Source organism: Buceros rhinoceros, unplaced genomic scaffold (genome assembly GCF_000710305.1).
Source record: "Buceros rhinoceros silvestris isolate BGI_N320 unplaced genomic scaffold, ASM71030v1 scaffold40778, whole genome shotgun sequence".
NCBI classification, from domain to species: Eukaryota; Metazoa; Chordata; class Aves; order Bucerotiformes; family Bucerotidae; genus Buceros; species Buceros rhinoceros.
The window spans coordinates 1506-19935 of NW_010427018.1; the positions used below are offsets into that span (position 1 = coordinate 1506).

The window sequence follows — 18430 nt, forward strand, 5'->3', positions numbered from 1 at the left end:
CGGATCCTAAATACACAGTGCTCTCACAGTGACATGACTAGTTAGGATTCTGTGTAAAAATACAACTTCTGATCACAATGCTCCTTATGCCACGACTATCTTTACTTGGACACAGAAATTAATATTTGGTAGCTTTGAAAATAACTTTTGTTTCACATGCTCTTGAAAACAGTCCAGAAGAGAGGAACTCTTCTAGACTCTGAAAATTACAATTTCACTAATTGCTGTGTGCAAAGGAGCCAGTTCATTACGGAGCCATAAGAATCATTACAGATTCTTTCCATAACTAGAAATAACTGGTGACCTGAAGATAATACACAAGCTATACAACCCAAGATTGAGCTGAGTTGCAATTGTTTTGTGAGCTGAATGAATGACTTCACTTACAACCTTGGAGCTCTTGATGAAATAAGCTGGTCTCTCCCGTCACTGGTGAGAAGGAATGTTTCCTTCTCTACTAAGAATAGAGTACTTCAAATGTACTGTTCTTCATCTCCTCCATTCATGAGCAACGACCACTTGTCCCCTTCCTCCTCAACAAAAGCATTATGTCTTGGCAGTTTGTCTGAAGTCAAGGAAGACAGAGACACTTGGCTAATCTGATCCCAAGAAGTCAGTCTGCATGAATCCCTCCTCCTATCATCCATTCCAATATGAACACTGATTTGGGAAGGAGTAAGTGGCTTCATGCGGCCTTGAGCTTGTGCTTCATAACTTTCTGTGTCTGGCTTCTTATAACTAAGAAGAGAAAGAGAAAAGATGTTTAGTACCAAAAAATCGATGTGTAAAAGCAGTAGAACAGCACTAGAACAAATCAGAAACTACTGATAACCTAAATGTTACCTTCACTTCAGACATAAATGTAAATGGCTGAGAGCACTGGTCACATGGCATTAAGACATAGCAAAAAAGAGAGGCTCTCAAAGTACGGTTCTTCAGGAAAGAAGAGTTTGCTGAATTACGAGAGGGTTCGTAGTAGACAATTGCAGGGGAATGGAGCTGATGACCCAAAAATCACTTCGTCATTCAGTGTATTTTAGGTCAAAAAATGTCCATCAGTGGCAAGCATGCATGGTGTTCTTCACATACAATTATCATGTTCTTTGGAATCTGAAGTTCTGTTTAGCTGATGTGAACCGTCAAGTAAGTTTATTACCTTGCGCAGCATACTGTAATACAGCTTCTGTAAATCTGAAGCCAAATATGTTTTGGGTGGTCCTCAATATCTAACCACAATGGTGTCTGATATAATCAGCACAAGATCAAAAGAATTGGAGAATAAAGGAATCCCTTCATAGAAATTTCTCATCCTTTGGATAAGTACACACAGACAAATTTAGGACAAAAATCCTGTAGTGGTAGAGCTGATTTTACAAACAGGCATCAGGACGAGTGTAGTTTTTTTTCTAGATTGTGTTCTCATTGAGCATTTGCCAAAACATGATGCAGTAATAGACTTCCTGTATCAGCTTATACTATATTGTATCATCATCATGGCTTGGCTTCGCGAACGAAGATCTGGGAAGGGCTTTTCCCACGCTCACTGCAAGCGATGAGTGCACCCTTCGGGTCTGCGCGGTGGATTTTTTTTTAGGTGAGGCGCAGCGTGCGCGGAACTGGCTCCACCCTTTACACCTGAGGTTCATCTGCCAGGGCCTAGCGAGCTTGGACGGTGACAGCCAAGTCCTCGGGTCGTAAGTTTGGTTAGAGTGTCCTTCTCTTAGATGATGGATGCCTTACAAGGCTAAACGAGCTCCATCTGCCCGGGTTTGGAGTGAGTTGTCCTTCTCCTAGGATGGCTGCCCGAAGGCTAGTGAGCCCATCCTGCCCGTGGACACACTTCATCTGACCCTTCAGTTGAGACCTGTCTGGCTTGGGGGACCCCACCGGAGGCACACGCCACCACCAGCACAGCTCTCAACCTCACAAGGGCACGCAAGCTCCTTCCCCACAGCAAGGGGGTGCCCGTGAAAGAGTCGCTGCTCTACCTCCGAACATCACAGACCCGGGCACGGTGCGGCCGGGGCCTGCCAAGAACGGGAGTCCTGGAGGGCCCAGATTGTATAATACTATACTATACACTACTGAAGCCCCAGTTACAGTAGAAATATGTGAAAGTTTGGACCAATTTCAGAAATCATAAAAAGTCTTATTTTTTAAAGATGTTTGCACACAATGATGTTAAAAATGTTCACTGTAACTGCACCTAAAAAGGGCACCCAAAAATGTGACATTAAAAAAATCCAGAATTTGAAAAATCATGTTCAGAAATTGGTTCAATCCCAAAAAATCAGAGCAAGATGCTTTATCTGTAGCAAGGTGCAAAAGAATAGATTCACTGCTTCCCTGTTTCTGTCTGGCTATATTAAATAGACAAAAAAATAAAAACAGGTACAAATCTTCTGAAAAACATCTAGGGCTACGTTTTGGAGAACTATCTTTTGAATGATTTGTTCACTTGATTTTCACAGCAAAACCAGTGCTGACTGTTACCTCACTTAGTGTTGAACTAGATCTCTAACACAGGTGCCCAGGTGGCATCCAGTCACACTTTTAGCTGCTAGTTACAGAATGCTCAGTACTGCCTTAGCCCAGGTATGTTCACAGCAGTGACAACTGTCTCTTTGGAAGCTGCGGGTTAGACAGATCAACCCCAAGATGTCAGGTACTTTTAGGTATACAAGGCCCAAAGTAACGTCTCACTTGAGTCCCAGCAGCAATGTTCCCTATGGTTCAGCAATGTTCCCTGTGGTTCACCAATTGATTAGTTTAAGACAACTCACCATTTCAGCTGCAGGGAAGACAGCACAACAGACACAGAAGAAGCTGCCATTGCAGCTGATCCCATCCAAGGCTGAAGCACGAGGCCAACAGGCATGAACACACCTAGTAAAAAAACATATGGACATGAGCCAGAGCCACCTGTCCCAATACATACATTTCTGTCCTTCTGAATAGTAGAATGTGACTTGCTGAGACCTCTCTGAACACAACTAGACTGACATATATTTACTCACTTCTTTTTAAGTATGTCCCTCCTACTGCAAGGGATGACCTTTGCACCAATTCAGCTAGATGACTTCAGCAAGAAGGTAAGACTACTTGTCCCTTCCAGCTATTCTGCACATACAAAACAAAGCAAAAGCAACAGAAAGACAAATCCAGGCAAAGGAGGGACAAGTAACTCATGAATAAAAAGAGGAATGCTTGGAGTAAGTTTTAAGGAGGAATTTGGAGCATGAGAAGATGTGTGACAGAAGCAGAGAATGCAGGTAGTAGGAGAGAAAACGTGTGATTTAGGGTGAATAAAAGAGGGAGCACCCAGAAGTGGGATGGTATCTCAGATTAGAACTGGGTTTTAATATACAGAGACTAACCCCCAAGTACTGTCAGGTGAAATAAGAGCATGATTCTAATTTCATCATATAAGAATTTATTCCTACGAGTTTAAAATTTGGGGAACAAAGATTTTTTTGCTATAACACACACACAAAAGTATTTATTTTGTCCTCCTTCTGCCAAGTTTTAAATATTCAAAGAACCTCTCTGGTTCCTTGAGAAGGAAATTCTGCTAGAGGCACCACAGAGCTCAAGTGAGCTGCTGTCTTTGACAAGCTGAGCTCTGACAGTCACGTACCTGCTGCTATGGGTATTCCAAGCAGATTATAAATTAAGGCAAGAATTAGATTTATTCGTATTCTTCGAACCGTTCTCTTTGATAAATGAATACTGGCAACTACATCCAGCAAGTCATTCTGCAAGACAGAAGAGCATTGGAAGTTTTCCACGTGCAGTTTTCAGAATACCAAACCAAAACAAGGAACGTCAGTGATAAAAGAGGACAGGGCAAAACAGTAGTGCTCACTCGGATAAGAACAACATCTGCTGCTTCGATGGCAACATCGGTGCCTGTTCCAATTGCAATTCCAACATCGGCCTTGGCTAGTGCAGGGGAATCATTGACTCCATCACCAACCATTGCAACCTTCCTCCTCCCATTTTGGAGCTCCTGGACCTTTGCAACCTTGTGAGAAGGAAGAACCTCAGCAAAGACTTTTTTGATCCCAACCTACATACAAAGAAACAAACACACCCGGTTGGTAATAGGCTTCATTCTAAGAGAAAGAGCCATTTGCTGTTCTGGGTGAAGGGGAAACAAAGGAAGATCAGACAAACTGATTCTGGTGGAGACAACACGTGCAAACTACACAGAAAGCTGAAGAGCAACATGCCTTTGGCATAAGAAAGGGACTGATTACAGCCCCCTCAATCTTTACTGCAGAAATGCTGGCAAACCATGCTCTGCCCTTAGCATCCTGCCCGCGGGCTTCTGAAGCTCTACTGCCCTGGCAATAAAAGTCTGATGAATAAAAGATCCAGTTTTCAGCTAATCATGCTGCTTGAGGCACCAATAAAGGTTTCAGTGAAGTACGTCACAGGAACCATGTGTGATCAGGCAGTTACATTAGGGGAAACACAGAAACGCTAAGTGCAAGACTTAGAGAAACTATGAAAATAGAGCAGAAGGATGGCTAAAGGCTTCTACCCATCCACATCTCAATTAATATGGAGTTCCTACCAATGGCTTATCATTGTAGTTGAAAAACAGGTGGATGTGCTAAAGAGGGCTGGGATAATGTCTCTGGCCAGGCAGAGGTCAGCTGTTCATTATACAAGGTAGAAGTTCTCTTTTAGCCTTTCGAAATGTAGCATTTTTCAAAGTTTTTCGGTCCGGCTTACTATTTTTCCATTAGAAAGGAAGTAAGTGCCAAAAATTCAGTAAAAATGTAGGTTGGCACAAACTAAACTTGTTTGAAAAACTCACTTGAGTGCCTGGAACCTAAACTGAAGCTTGTTTCTGAAAGACTTCTCTTAACAAAAAAAGGTGGGGTGGGAAAGTGCTTTACCACAACCGAACACAGAAGTGAAAGCCTGAATCAAAACAGAAGGATTAAAGCATCACACTGAGAAACAAAGCAGACCTCACAACATATGAGAATGTGCACACCACAGCGCTGGCTGAGTTAGCTGTGTGGCAGGATACCTGAGGAAAGCAAGGTGACACCCAGTAGATTAGAAGTAGACCAATGCAAACAGAAAGAGGGCGAGGGTGGAAATGTAGCAAGGTAGAGTGAGAATTTGGCTTTGCCTTTGGACAAACATTGATAGTTTGAAATCAAGGAAATGTCATATAAATCCAAGCTCCTTTAGACCGTGAGGCTTCTTAACAATAATTCTTATTGTTATTACTATATTACCCTTAAAGATAATGACAAATCCCCACTTCCTTTGTTGGGAACAGGTCTAGACCTTACAGGAACTTTCCTTCATCACTAACCAAACACAGCTGCCCTTCAGCAAAGAGAAGCAGGAGGCTTCAGTTCAACTGACTAATTACTGCAAGACACTCTGTATGTCTGGAGAAGTACTGACTGCTTGTCTTCAGTGGGATCTTGATGAAGCCACCAGCCTTTACTATGCCGTGGGACCCAATCTGATTTTCCCTCCAATTCAAGAAAAGTTTGTCTTCATTTAACTTCTCCAGGGAAACTCTGAGTTCCTGCTCCAAATTCCCTGGGGTAAGCAGAGTTTTAGAACCTCATCATGTATTGTTTTTTAAACGCAAAAAGCAGATACCTGAGTAGCAATGGCTTTTGCAGTTTTTCTGTTGTCCCCTGTTATCAGCACCACATCTATTCCCATGTTTTTCAGCGTGTGCACTGCAAGGGCTGCTTCCTGCTTGACAGTGTCTGCTATTGCGATCATTCCACACAACACACCTGCACAAAGAAATGTCCTCTGTTAGAGCTGTGGGAGACCAAGCAGCACCTAGAGAATAGGATATACCCTGTGGCACATCAGGGCAGCTTATGAAATCATAAATTCTGGGCAACATTGACACTCACAAGCCTGAACAACTGCCTACAGTTATCTAAGACATGGTTTCTTTCTTACACACATGCTTTTTGCATTTATTTGTTTCAGATTGACCAACAAACACACTTGGAATTTAGGGACCAGGAGGAAGAGGAGAAGAGGAAGGTAGCTTTTAAACATGCCTGATTTCTAGGTTTTACGGTACACACAAATACAGTTGTAGTGGGCAAGAGAAAGTTTTGGTAGTGGGCAACAGTAGTTGTGGGCAAGAGAAAGTTTTGGTATTTTTTCCCAGGTCAGATGTTGAAGCTACTCCTCCAGGAGGAAGCATATAGAGTATCTGGGTTTATGTGTCCTAATTTTTTGTGGTTGATCTCTATTATAATTAATTACTTTCATAAAGAAGTGTTGCACCTGCCTTCCAACGCATTGACTCAAAGGTGCATCCACATTTCTCTTATGTGACTCACAATAACTCACATTGGTTTATAACTGCATGTTACCTTTCAGAAGTAAGGACTTAAGTAGGGTTTTGCACCCCTGTATCTCTATTTGCTATCACTAGCAGCAATAGGAACACCAGCTGTACATCAGGGCACCATGTTAAGAGCACTTGATTTTGCTGGACTGCTGATGGAGCCCAAGCTGAGACATGCCAGTGCCTCTCAAAATTGCTCTCTAGGAGCACCAAGAATATTTATTCAAGTAATTGAATATGAGGCCCCATTTCAAGGTCACAGATGCACTGGCAATCTGTCACTGTTACAGTAGTTTCTCATACAAAGGTATTGTCCGAGATCTCTTTCTACATAGCACAGAACAGAACCTCTTTTAGTCTAATCTACTATGCTTATGCTTGAATGATATAATGAATAATCATATTTATTCATGAGATGTTTTGAAATCAGTGATGCAATACTTGGCCTGTGATCCGTAAGTGATGTAAAGTCAGGATGGGACATGGCACTGCACTGGCACTGCTTTCCTGAACAACAGTCCTAGACAACAGGCAGCTCAGAAATTAATACTTATATTAAAAACTACCCAGACAAGATCTTATAAAAACTGTTCTGAGGTAAAAGTATCTTTTAAGAACACCTTGATACTCTGCAGTTCACGAGAAGATCTGTACTAAAAGATTAGTATTTTATTGACACTAAGCCACTGATCAATTGCTCCAGAGTTTGTTTTTATGCACTTCAAGGTAGAATAAACTGATATTTATTATTATACTGATTATGTTCCAAAGAACAGCAGTTACCATCTATAGCCACCAGTATGGCAGTCTGTCCTTTCATTTCATGGTCTGTCATTGCATCATTTACATCATTTGCAATATGCAAGCCATTGCGTCGCATCCACTCCCGATTTCCAATCAACACCGAGTATGTATGAGAAGCTGATGGACCTTTGTGCATGGACAAAAAGAAAAACGAGTAACTCAAAACCAGCAAACAGAAGCCAGAGATGTTTGAGGATGACAATGTCAGGCTTCATTAGCTATAGAAAGATATTCTGAAGAGGTTTTCCTAATTATTTGTGTGTGTGTTTGCGTGTTCAGGACTAGCAATGGTCAAACCCAAGAGACAAACATCATTAGTTTTGTTGAAGTGCTGCTGTCATGGCCAACCACAAATGCATTGGCACTACCTGAAGACAGCCTCAAAAAACTTTTCTTCTTGAAGACACAGTCTGTGCCTTCTGTGCACAGAACTGCACCATGAACTTAATGGAACAATTTGCCTGTGTTTGCCTTTGCCAGTTGGCATTGCTTTTCTGAATAAATGCAGTACCCACTTTTCATAAATGCTGCCTTGTTCTCACAACTAATGACTTCTTCCAAATAGAAATGATATTTCTGGGGGAAAAAAAAAAAGTAGTTTTGTTCTAACAAACAATGAAACAGTATGTAGAGCAGCCCATTATGAATTCAATCCAACTTCATAAGAGCTGCATGAAGCAGGTGAGAAAATCTTACATTAACACCACTCACAAATGCCACAGTTCTGATGATTAAGTTCTTGTTTTATTTAATTCTTCCAACAGCTTTCTCTAAAAGGTCAGAAGAACCACAGCCTTTTGGAAAAAACTGATGAGCTTCTTAAGGAAGATTTTAAATATTTTTTCTTTCTCTCTACACTACAAAAGAGCAAAGTGGCTTCCACAGAGCCTGAAACAAAAACAAATGTATTGGCCTAATCGAAAACTTCAGGCACTGAAACTCAGTTTGCAGATATAACATGCTTTATTGTGCATCTGCTGAATAGGCTTTTTTTAAAATTAAGTGCCTTGAGAGATATATGAACAGAAAACAAAAGGTCCAAGTTAATATAGAACTAAAGGGTAGGATATAAAATGTTGTATTAAGATAACATATGTTAAAGGTAACTGCTCTAAATTGAAAGGTAATGCTATTGCCAAACTTTGCTCTCTGCTGGACCATTTTTCTTTCCAAAAGGAACATTGCTGGGTATTGCCTTATTGCCTATGTACTGCATGGACTTTTCAAGTGCCCATCGCTCTAGCATCTAAAATTTTGTTTAGGTTTCTGAATTGCAGAAGATCGAGACTAGGGGAAAGGGATTAATTTTTATTGAGGAGCACTTCTGTCCCTCATGTTCTTTGCCTCCTTCTGCCATAAATCCATCTTTCTGTTCCTAGTCCAACAGGATTGTTTTACAGTGGTCAGCACTCTTGAATTATTAGCTCTCGCATTGTGACTGGCGGTCACTTCAAGGGCAGACATACCATGTGATTCTGAGAGCGTGATCAGCGCGTTATCTCCCAGGGCACCACTACTGCCCCCGCTCCTGGGAGCGTCCAGCTTTTCGAGACCCTCCTCAGCCGTGCCCAGGACAGCCTCAACACCTCTGACTTTGCAGCTGATGCCACAGCCTGGGACTGCCTGGAAGTCGGTGCAGTATCCCAGGCTCTGAGTGCCAAGCTCCTGTGGATGCAACCAGAGTTCATCATCAGTCTGTGCTGCCCACGTGGGGTACAACAAATAACTCCTGCTGTAAAGAAGCCTCATTCCTCATCTTAACAATGAATGACCGACTGAAAAGCAGCATGGAGTATCAGTAGCACAGAACTAAAAATAAGGATGTTCTGGACTTGCTGTGGTTTAGACTTCTAGAAAGGGGCAGCTGTACAAATCACATCCAGGTCTCATCCCTAGCGCCAGCAAACCGTAAAGGCCAGCTTTTCCAGGTCGTTCAAGGAAGAACTGTTACATCGGTGATTCACGACCCCAGCCAAGACTAGGAACTAAAGAGAAATACTATAACAATAGGCTATACATCTTCTGAAAAGATGCAACTTCTCATTAATGTCATAGACAACTGTCTGTGAGGGTTCAGACATTTTCTATATATTTAAAAGTACAGTGGAAAACTGTATCTAATTCCTGAAGCGATCTATCTGGATGATAAGGAAACTGGGTCTTTCTGTTGAGTTAAAGAGAGAAGCCAGTGAGTACCTTCAAGATGAAAAAAGGGATTACGAGGACCCTAATACAAAAAGAATAGAGAAAATACTAATTTATAAACTAGTTATTCTGGGTTGTCTCTGGAATTTAGAATTACGTGTACCTTTCAGTGACCTCCTTACAATGCAGGGATGACAAGGCAGGTGGTAAGAATATTAGCAAACAGTATAGCATTGCAATTCGTATAAGCCATGATCCAGTACCAACAGGTGCCTGGGATGACTACAGAAGTGTCAGGGTGCTAAGACAAATTTGAAAGCAGAAAATGTAAAATACATGCAAGGCAACAGAATCATTACCCATATTCTCTTTTTCCTTCTAAATTTATACCTTAATTTAACTTCTAAATTTTAACCACTGAAAGGTCTATCGTTACTAAGTTTGACATCTTCTTGCCAATTATTTTTTTCATAAATCAATTAATGACTTGTCTTAGCAGAAATAAATTGTTTATTTAATCAGGCTTCCTATTTTGGTTACTATTTTTGCTTTCATTCTTCCTGAAACATTTGAGGAACATTTGTGCAACACATAAATGACCTTTGAGGATTTGCAAAATTTGCAAAGACTTCGGTAATCTTTAATTTGTGAAACTCACAAATATAACAGCTTAATATTCAGGTTTTAAAGCTTTTTTCCTAATCTATTCGGATAAGCAGGTGACTAATAGAAATGACTACAGTCAGGTAACATTTGAAATGTCACCACACACAATTGCCTCAAGATGCTATTTTAAGCTTAAGTATTCCTCCTGCACATATTCTACAATCCTTATTTTCCCACTAGTTCAGGAAAACCTTTGTAAGATCTTGCCTGAAAACTCCTAAGCTTTGCTTTTCTGTAATACTGTGAATATGCCTGCTGGTGTTGTGCAGAATAAGGTGCACAATCGTAACACCTCCCAGCTTCCCAGCCTATTACTTTTCAGACAGGCCTGTCCCTCTGGAACTGGCTCTTTTTATACAGCATTGCTACATTTGCACAGATCCCTTCAGGCCTTAGATGAAACAGGGCTATGTACCTCTTTGCAGTATTTAGTGACTGCCATTCCTAAAGGATGCTCGCTGCTGGCTTCTGCAGTGCCAACCACTGCCAGTACCTTCTTCAGAGAGAGTACAGCTGTGTCTCCCAGCAAAAGCACCCTCATGACTTTAGGAACTCCGCAGGTGATGGTCCCAGTTTTATCAAACATCACAGTCTTGATCTGCAAGCAATGAACCAAAGTTACTGCCTGAGCCCTGCATGCATAGAGATGCTCATATGTTTTAGGCACATAAATACAGGCAAGACCTTAATAATCAGTTGGCTTTATTCACACCAAGACAGAATAAACCTCGAAAAGTAGGGATTGCCATATGTACCTTGAACTATCTGTACAGTAAGTCTTCTTATGCTTTCTTATTCATTCCCCATACAGTGACTTCTCTGAAGCTACAACATTACTCTGTACCTATGTCAGATTGTCAGACAACAGAGTCATTGCAGGACTTGTACCATCCTTTGTGTGTGCATGTATGTATTCACAGGCAGGATTCACATAGTGGCACCTTAATCACTTTTACCACAAGGTATATGATGGAAGGAGGGCTTTTATGAATGTTATTCTAAACAATTAAGAATAGCACTGAGGAAAGAGGACTCAGGAAGTTGTGGGGTTTGGGTTTTGGGGTTTTTTTTGTGATAGAGCAGGTGGGAAGAATGCAAGAAGCTGCAACAAGTTCCAGAACCAACAACCTAACCCAACCCAACCCATGCTATTCACCAATTCACAGTCACTTGTTAGCCAGCACAATGGGTCTTGAGGAACTGGGAATGAACCAAAAAACACAGCCCCACCCACAAACGCGGAAACCCAAAACTAATCCCAAAAATAAACACAGCACGGAGAAACAAAAGAATAAAAAAAATTCAACAAAGGCACTATTTCCATTCCCAGCTATTCCAGCCCACCAACCTTGCAGAATCCAACAGGTCACCTAATTTTCAAAGCCCTTACCCCAGCCTTGCTTAGATTCAAAACGTTAAAAGTGCTGACACTAATTAGCAGTCATTTTGGGGTTTTTTGCAGGGCTTTGAAAACCTTCTGGTCTATGCTTTATAATGTCCAGTAAGAACAAGAATTACAAGTCTGACCACCTTATTCTGAACATGCTTTCCACTTAAAATGTTTTGCGTATGTCTAATCCAGTCTACCACAGCATGGTTGGAACTCACATTATTTTCACAAGCTGTGGACAAGCTGCTTTCTCTCTGAATCTCCTTCTCCTCTTTTCATCAGTCTTCTGTCTTTGAAGGGCTTTTTCTCCCTCCCTTCCATCTTTTTTCTATACACTAAAACAACTTCAAATCATTCTGTTTTTCTCTTACATCCTACATTTTAAACAACTGTTCATGATCAATATACATTTCACAAAAGCCCTCTGAGGGAAGAAGGAAAACACTGGATTATTGGGCAATTTTGCAGAAGAGATAGAGAGTACAAAAGTCAAAAACCTCTGAGGTCATGCAGAATATTAGCAGCCTCACTGGCATGAGATTGCAGGAACTGTTGGGTCTCAACATTTTGCAATGAATACTTTGTAGAAAGAGAATCAGATGTGTCTTCTTTACCTTAATGAGCAGCAACCCATAGAAAAAAAACCCGAACAAGATTCTGCAGTCTTTCTCTGGAACTGCAGGATTTCCTGGCAAAACTTATTTCATGTAGCAACAGTTGGGTAAGCTACAGAAGTACAGAATGAACTATTAACCTTGTGTGCCATTTCCAGGGGTTTTCCGCCTTTGATGAGAATACCGTTCTGTGCAGCAACTCCTGTGCCCACCATCACAGCTGTGGGGGTAGCCAAGCCCAAAGAACAGGGGCATGCAATGCTCAGCACAGTGATTGAGGTTTGAAATGCAAACCTCAGTATTAGTTCAGCTTTTGAAACATGGTTGTTCTGATTCTACAAGAAAAGGGAAGAGAGAGGGGGGAAAAAAGAAAGAGATGTATGATTGCTGATAGAAGATAACATAGATGTACACTCAGTCATTTCGAAAACACTTTTACCTGGAAACGTCCAGTTTAATAAAAGCAATCTATTATTGCTACTGTAATTGTAGAGAAAGATCAATGTTATGAATTGTTTATGGCAGTATTCTCTGGACTTTTTGCTGCTCAAGCACACATATGCTTGACTCTGCTCTCAGGCTTCTGGATGACAATATAACTTGTTGGCGTTTCCCTTAATTCTTAACAAAGATGAACTGTTTGTACAGGTGCTGAGCATAGCAAATACACATTTTAAAGAAAAGAAAAGCTCATCTTCTAAAGCCAAAACCACTATCTGCTATCAGGAACAAGGATGTCCAAAAAAATTTTCAAGCATGATAGGAATGGTTCAGCTGCTTGCAATGCAGCTACAGACCATGTTTAGTCCAGAAAGACTGCCGATAGTTTCAGTTTTTAGGAACCCCAAGTAGAACTAAGGGGTAAATGCAAAGTTATATTTATACCTACAGATAGATTTTTAATTAGTGTAAATATCTGCTCTGCGTAGAAAACACCACATTGTACAAAAGTATTTGCCAGATTGTGACAACAAACCCTACACACAGAAGGTATGTTAATTACACTGGAAGATATCCTAACACCAAAGTCAATCTCTTAACGAAATTACTTACAGGAAAATATTTTTGAATAACATCAAAATTTATAAAACCAATTGTGATCCATACTATCAATGTCACTGTTGAAATGATGATGATAAATGGAACAAAATATCCACTAAACTTATCTGCCAGTTGCTGGATGGGTGCCTATAAAAAAGAAGAAGATAAATTTGCATGTTTATAATCAAAACACACAAATACACAAATATTTCATGAAAATGTCTAATAGTCTTTATCTGGTTCTTTTTTGAAGTCTGGAAAAACACACACAGTTTCCTGAACAAGTAAATATATCAAAATACAAAAACTTTTTTTTATTTAATCAAAATCTGTGAATAAGGTTTTCTTCTCTATTATTTTTACCTTTGACATTTGTGCTTCCTCCACCAATTTCACAATTTGTGCCAGAGTGGTATCATCACCAACATGAGTTGCATTAACAAGAACTGAGCCATGTGCATTTATAGAACCAGCGATCACTGTGCTCCCGGGCTTTTTAGTGACTGGCATAGCTTCTCCTAGAAAGAAAATGTAAGAATAAATGAGCCAATACCCCTAATAAAAGTGAGCATAGTCCATTAGCACACAGCTCATTGGACACTGGCAAAATCAGTATGCGAAGCAATAATGACCACAAATCACATATTGTGTATCTCTGTCTAGGGAAGACATGTATAAGTGGTGTCATGCTTCTACAAACATTTTTCTAGGTTTAGTTTCAAAACAAATGCTGTTTCCTGGTCCTACTCTCCAGTATGCCATCCCTCAAAAGGACCAGGAGAAAACTGGCTGTAAAAGGAACTTCTAGGGATTTTTCTGATTAATGCCTTACAGACGTGCAACTTGAGCAATTTGTCTTTATTGCCATCACCCTCAGTTTTTGAAGAATAGAAGAGTCGTTTCTGTGGCAAACCTCCTGTTCTCACGCTGCCTCTCCAAAAATACTAGCTCTACAAAATCCTTATTTTCTTTTGTTTTAAGGTTAGTGATAATGACTGGTTCCCTTAAACTGAGGGTGCCTCTGTTCCCCAAGCAAAGTAAACACATAACTTAAAAAAGTAAGCCAATGCCAATGTAAAGTTTTTATATCCTTTATCTTATTTATAAGAATTGTGTGATGCAGTAAATCCTTATTATATTTACAAAAGGAAATTGAAATTTCAGAAGCTCTGGCTAAAGTCCCATGACCCTTAATAAGAAACAAGTTGTGAAGCTTTCTTTTCCTCTCCTTCCTCATTGGGAGTCCCCTGTCAGAAGCCCTGTTTGGTGCCCGTGCATACACAGCCCAACTTCTCAGCAGTATTTCCCCATTGACATTTAGAAGTTATTTCTAAGAAGGTACCATCTCTACAAACACATTCCAGGGGAAACTCCCACCAGATCTCTCGAATAACGACAATAGTATTTAGACTCTAGCCAATCCATCAGTATATTAGTAAAAGTGACCAAACTGAACAGAAATTCTTCAGCTTTTTGCGGTGTGTGCAGACGCAGGATTTGGATTCAAGCTCACAAAGGCTAGGCATGGCACCCATTGATGTGGGAGCTTATTCAGACACCAGCTTTTGGGCTGGTCCTGCTCTCTTTTCTAGTAAGAAAGAGTTCTAGATTTCACTTCTTTGTGTAAGTGTAAGGGAAGTTACCAGTAATGAGAGACTCATCTGCCATAGAACTGCCTTCAACAACCTTTCCATCAACTGGGAACTTTCCACCAGGAACAACCTTCACAATGTCACCCCTTTGAACCAGTTCAACAGCTACCTGCTCTTCCCTGCAAAAGACACAGGCAGAATAGAGAGATAATTTACAACATCAGCTTCAAAAGAATAATAATGCCTTCACATTAACTGTGTCAGGCCTAGTCTGTGCACCCAGGCAGGATCAAGGGGTTTTGGTTCATAAATATATACCTGATGATAGAGTGGTCAGGGCCAAGAGTCACCACAGTGGCCTCTGTGGCTTGAAGAGATATAAGTTTAGCAAGAGCTTCTGAGGTCTTACTCTAAGAAACAGAGACAAATGTTTAAGATACACTGAGACATATAAATGATGATGTATCTTAACACAATGAACTATAAATGACCCTGTATAACATAGGCTACATGAGAAACACCTGACTCAAAATTCCTCTGAATAGTTTTCTTCTACTCTCGTCATAAATACACAATAATTAGTGCGAAGATTAGTTACCTTTGCTATGTGTTCCAACCATCTCCCAAGGGCAATGAACACGAACAACATTGGAGGAGTGTCAAAAAAAGTGACAGGGCTTTTCTCTGCCTTTTCAATTATCGCTACTACCAGGATCACACATGAATACACATAAGCAATTGTCGTGGCCAGTACGATGAGCACGTCCATATTGGCCATCTTGTGCTTCAGTGATTTGTAAGCTTGTACATAAAAATACCATCCACCAAGAAACTGTTGGTGTAAGCATGGACAAACTCATGTTAGGATCACAGCAGTGGAAGAAGAGAGCACATAATACTGACTATAGCAGAATAATAAAGACATAGTAGATAAGGAAAGGCATTGCTGTCCCATGCAAATTTATGTTGACATAACTTCAGTGGAGCGGTCTACTAGGAGGCTGACTCCATTGTCATCCTCTCACTTGCCCTTCCTTGTTCTCTGTCAACTAAACATCATCCTTGTCCTCAGCAATGTGAAGTAATCAAGGCACAGAAGTTGAAGAGATTACCTACAGCTCTCCAATTAGTTTGCACCCAATCAGGTGTTTCTTCATTTTAACATTACCTCCCCCACTCGAAAAACTATCTGATGCAACTTTGGCAGGAGTAAGAGCTGTGAGCAATTACAGAATAGACAACTTGCAGAAAAGCGCCACTTCATTCTGTGTAGGTGGTACAGATGAGAGGGCAGACCTAATTCACTGAACCTTTCCAGCCTCCTGTCTTTATCACGTCAGAATAAGTAAACAGGAGATGAATAGAAAGCAAACCCCTAGGAATTACTGTGGACATACCTGAACAAAAGTGCACAGGACAAAGAAGAGAAGGTTTAAAATAGATAATCCAGGAATGAGGTTCTGTTCCAGCACCATAGACCCATGGTGCGCACCGTCAGGTATTAGCATGTAAATCATTAGGATTAAGACAGGGATACCAAACAGTAGGCTGCACAAGAAAGATTTCCTCCACCTGAAAAATAGAAGCTGTAAATCCCTGGTTGTTGTACGCCTTGCAGTACTCAGGCCAAACAGTGTGCTTGCAATGCAGAGTTTATGGTATTAGTACTGTACTAACACACAGCTGCAGGATATTTGGGAAAGATCCAATGCTTCAGGACAGTTTCAGTGTCTCATATATGTTTAACTATATAGACTTCTATCAGTTAAAAACTGAAACTAATGAAAGTAATAAAGTACTTAAACCAAATGGCAAATTGTAAAATTAAATATGCTTTACACAAAGATTAACTAAATTAATTGGGAAGGGGCAGAGGGGAGGTGAGTTATAAGAGATGATCTGTACATGTTCGTTACTGAGAGAGAAAGAGAAATACTTACTGCTGTATTTCCTTTTTATGATCCAGGTTATGTGCATTTGGAACTCTTCTAGCCACAGAAGCGTGAAAGCCAATTTCCTTTTTATTGAAAGGGAAAGGAAGATGAGTTAGTTTTGATTAAACTAACCATATTACTTATACCTTATCTAAATGACACTACTTTTAGCAGAAATGTCAGAAAAGGACACTGTTCTGTATTTAATAAATACCAACTTCTTACTTATTTTTGGATCCTGTCAACATGACAGGATATTTCAGACAGTACTCAAAATGTGTACTGCAAAGGATTTCTGCTACCTATACACAGACGGTGTATAGATGCATAGGTTTCTTAGGCGCAGGAAGCTCACACTGACAGCTGGAGTTCTGCTGTCCTCCTCCTCAAGGCAAATTTATGCCCTTTCATCTCTACTGGAATAAGTATGAGAGATGAGAAATACCACAAAGGGAGGTAAAAATGTTCAAGCCACTGGGCTAGTCAACTTAAGAGCATCTCCTTAACACTCCGTTGAGTAGATACACCTGAAGTTGAAAATTGAAGCAGCTACAATCCATTTAAACCAGTGTGTAAAACAACACACTGCAGGGCAAAGCATCCCAGAAACAAATACAGCAAAAAGCCAGTTCTGACTGATGCTTCAGTGATTTAGTGCAGTAGAACCTTGCCCACCACAAAACCTCACAAAAAAACCCCACTGCACACTTGCAAGTACAATACAGTTAAACTTTATATCTACATCATGAGATGTTGCTGTGGCAAGATACATTTTACAGAACTACTCTGATGGTTTGAACAGTCTACCAGTTAACATGTTAATCACTGCTGCCTCATCAATTCTGCGGTCTAGGAGCCTTTTTCTGAGTAAAGACTCTAAAACACAAAAGGTGAACGGTCTCTGCTGACCTCCTGACTATTCACTGCACAAGCCTCATACAGTAAGTTCTCTGCCCTTCTGGTGGGGCAAAGAGGGACAAAGTTTTACCCACACTGGAGCCGTGATAACAGCAGATTTTATGGTCTGTGTAGTTACTGGCAAGCCAGGATTATTTTTCCTCTAGTGGCTGTATCACAAGCTCTTTCAGTTTAAGAAGTTCTTCTCTGAACTGATGTGGGAAGAAACACCAGTGTATACAGATATGTGTGTAACCTGTGGTATGAGCTGTTGCAAAACCTGCAAAACCTCTTCTACAGCCTCTTTCACTGAAGCAGCAACACTTCACTGAAATGACTGGAAATCAGAGATGCATGATTCTACACACAGATCAGTAAAAAATGTATATGACACTTTTACCAGATATAGATAAAAAGGTTTCTTTCTGTCATTTTTAGGGTGTGTTTTTAGAGTAACAGCTGGAGAGATGCTGTATTACTGTGGAGCACAGCAGCTTCACCATGAGCATAAAAACATATGGCAATAACTACGTCATCTGCAAAAGTCAGCAAAACCTCTCAAATATCAGCTGCTTTATCTCCTTCTTAACTTCACCTTGTAATTATTCATACATTAAAAAAGATCTAAAGCCTACCTCAATTATTTTTATAATATCTCGAGGTCCAATAATTTCAGGATCAAACTGGATGTGAGCTTTGCAAGTAGCAAGTGCAACTGAGGTGTAGAATATGCCATTTGTTCTCATGAGTTTGGATTCAATATTGTGAACACAAGAAGCACAAGTCATCCCTGTAATCTAAAGAATAGACAAATGTAGGCATGGTTACCAGTCCCCCACATTCACCCAATATTTGTGGATGAATTTGAGACAAGGCTTCCCCATGTCACAAAGGTATTAATGACTACTCAAGCTCTGCTGATTCTGACCCAAGGTTTTAGCATGAAGATTTTTACAGAGCTGTCTTAAACTAGAACATAACTATTATTTATA

General features: G+C 40.4%; 1 protein-coding gene across 1 annotated transcript; it reads right to left on the reverse strand.

The window, feature by feature from the left end:
- Positions 1-211: 211 nt before the first annotated feature.
- ATP7B (ATPase, Cu++ transporting, beta polypeptide) lies at positions 212-18235 on the reverse strand (the record flags this gene model as incomplete). The annotated part of the gene is made up of 17 exons (XM_010141717.1): positions 212-738; positions 2784-2886; positions 3638-3755; positions 3866-4069; positions 5638-5780; positions 7139-7285; positions 8626-8824; positions 10386-10568; positions 12115-12309; positions 13028-13162; positions 13379-13533; positions 14659-14786; positions 14926-15017; positions 15206-15439; positions 16005-16179; positions 16548-16624; positions 18074-18235. Coding segments are annotated over 17 exons (2715 nt in total), but the record flags the coding sequence as incomplete, so codon positions are not given.
- Between the last annotated feature and the right edge of the window lie 195 nt (positions 18236-18430).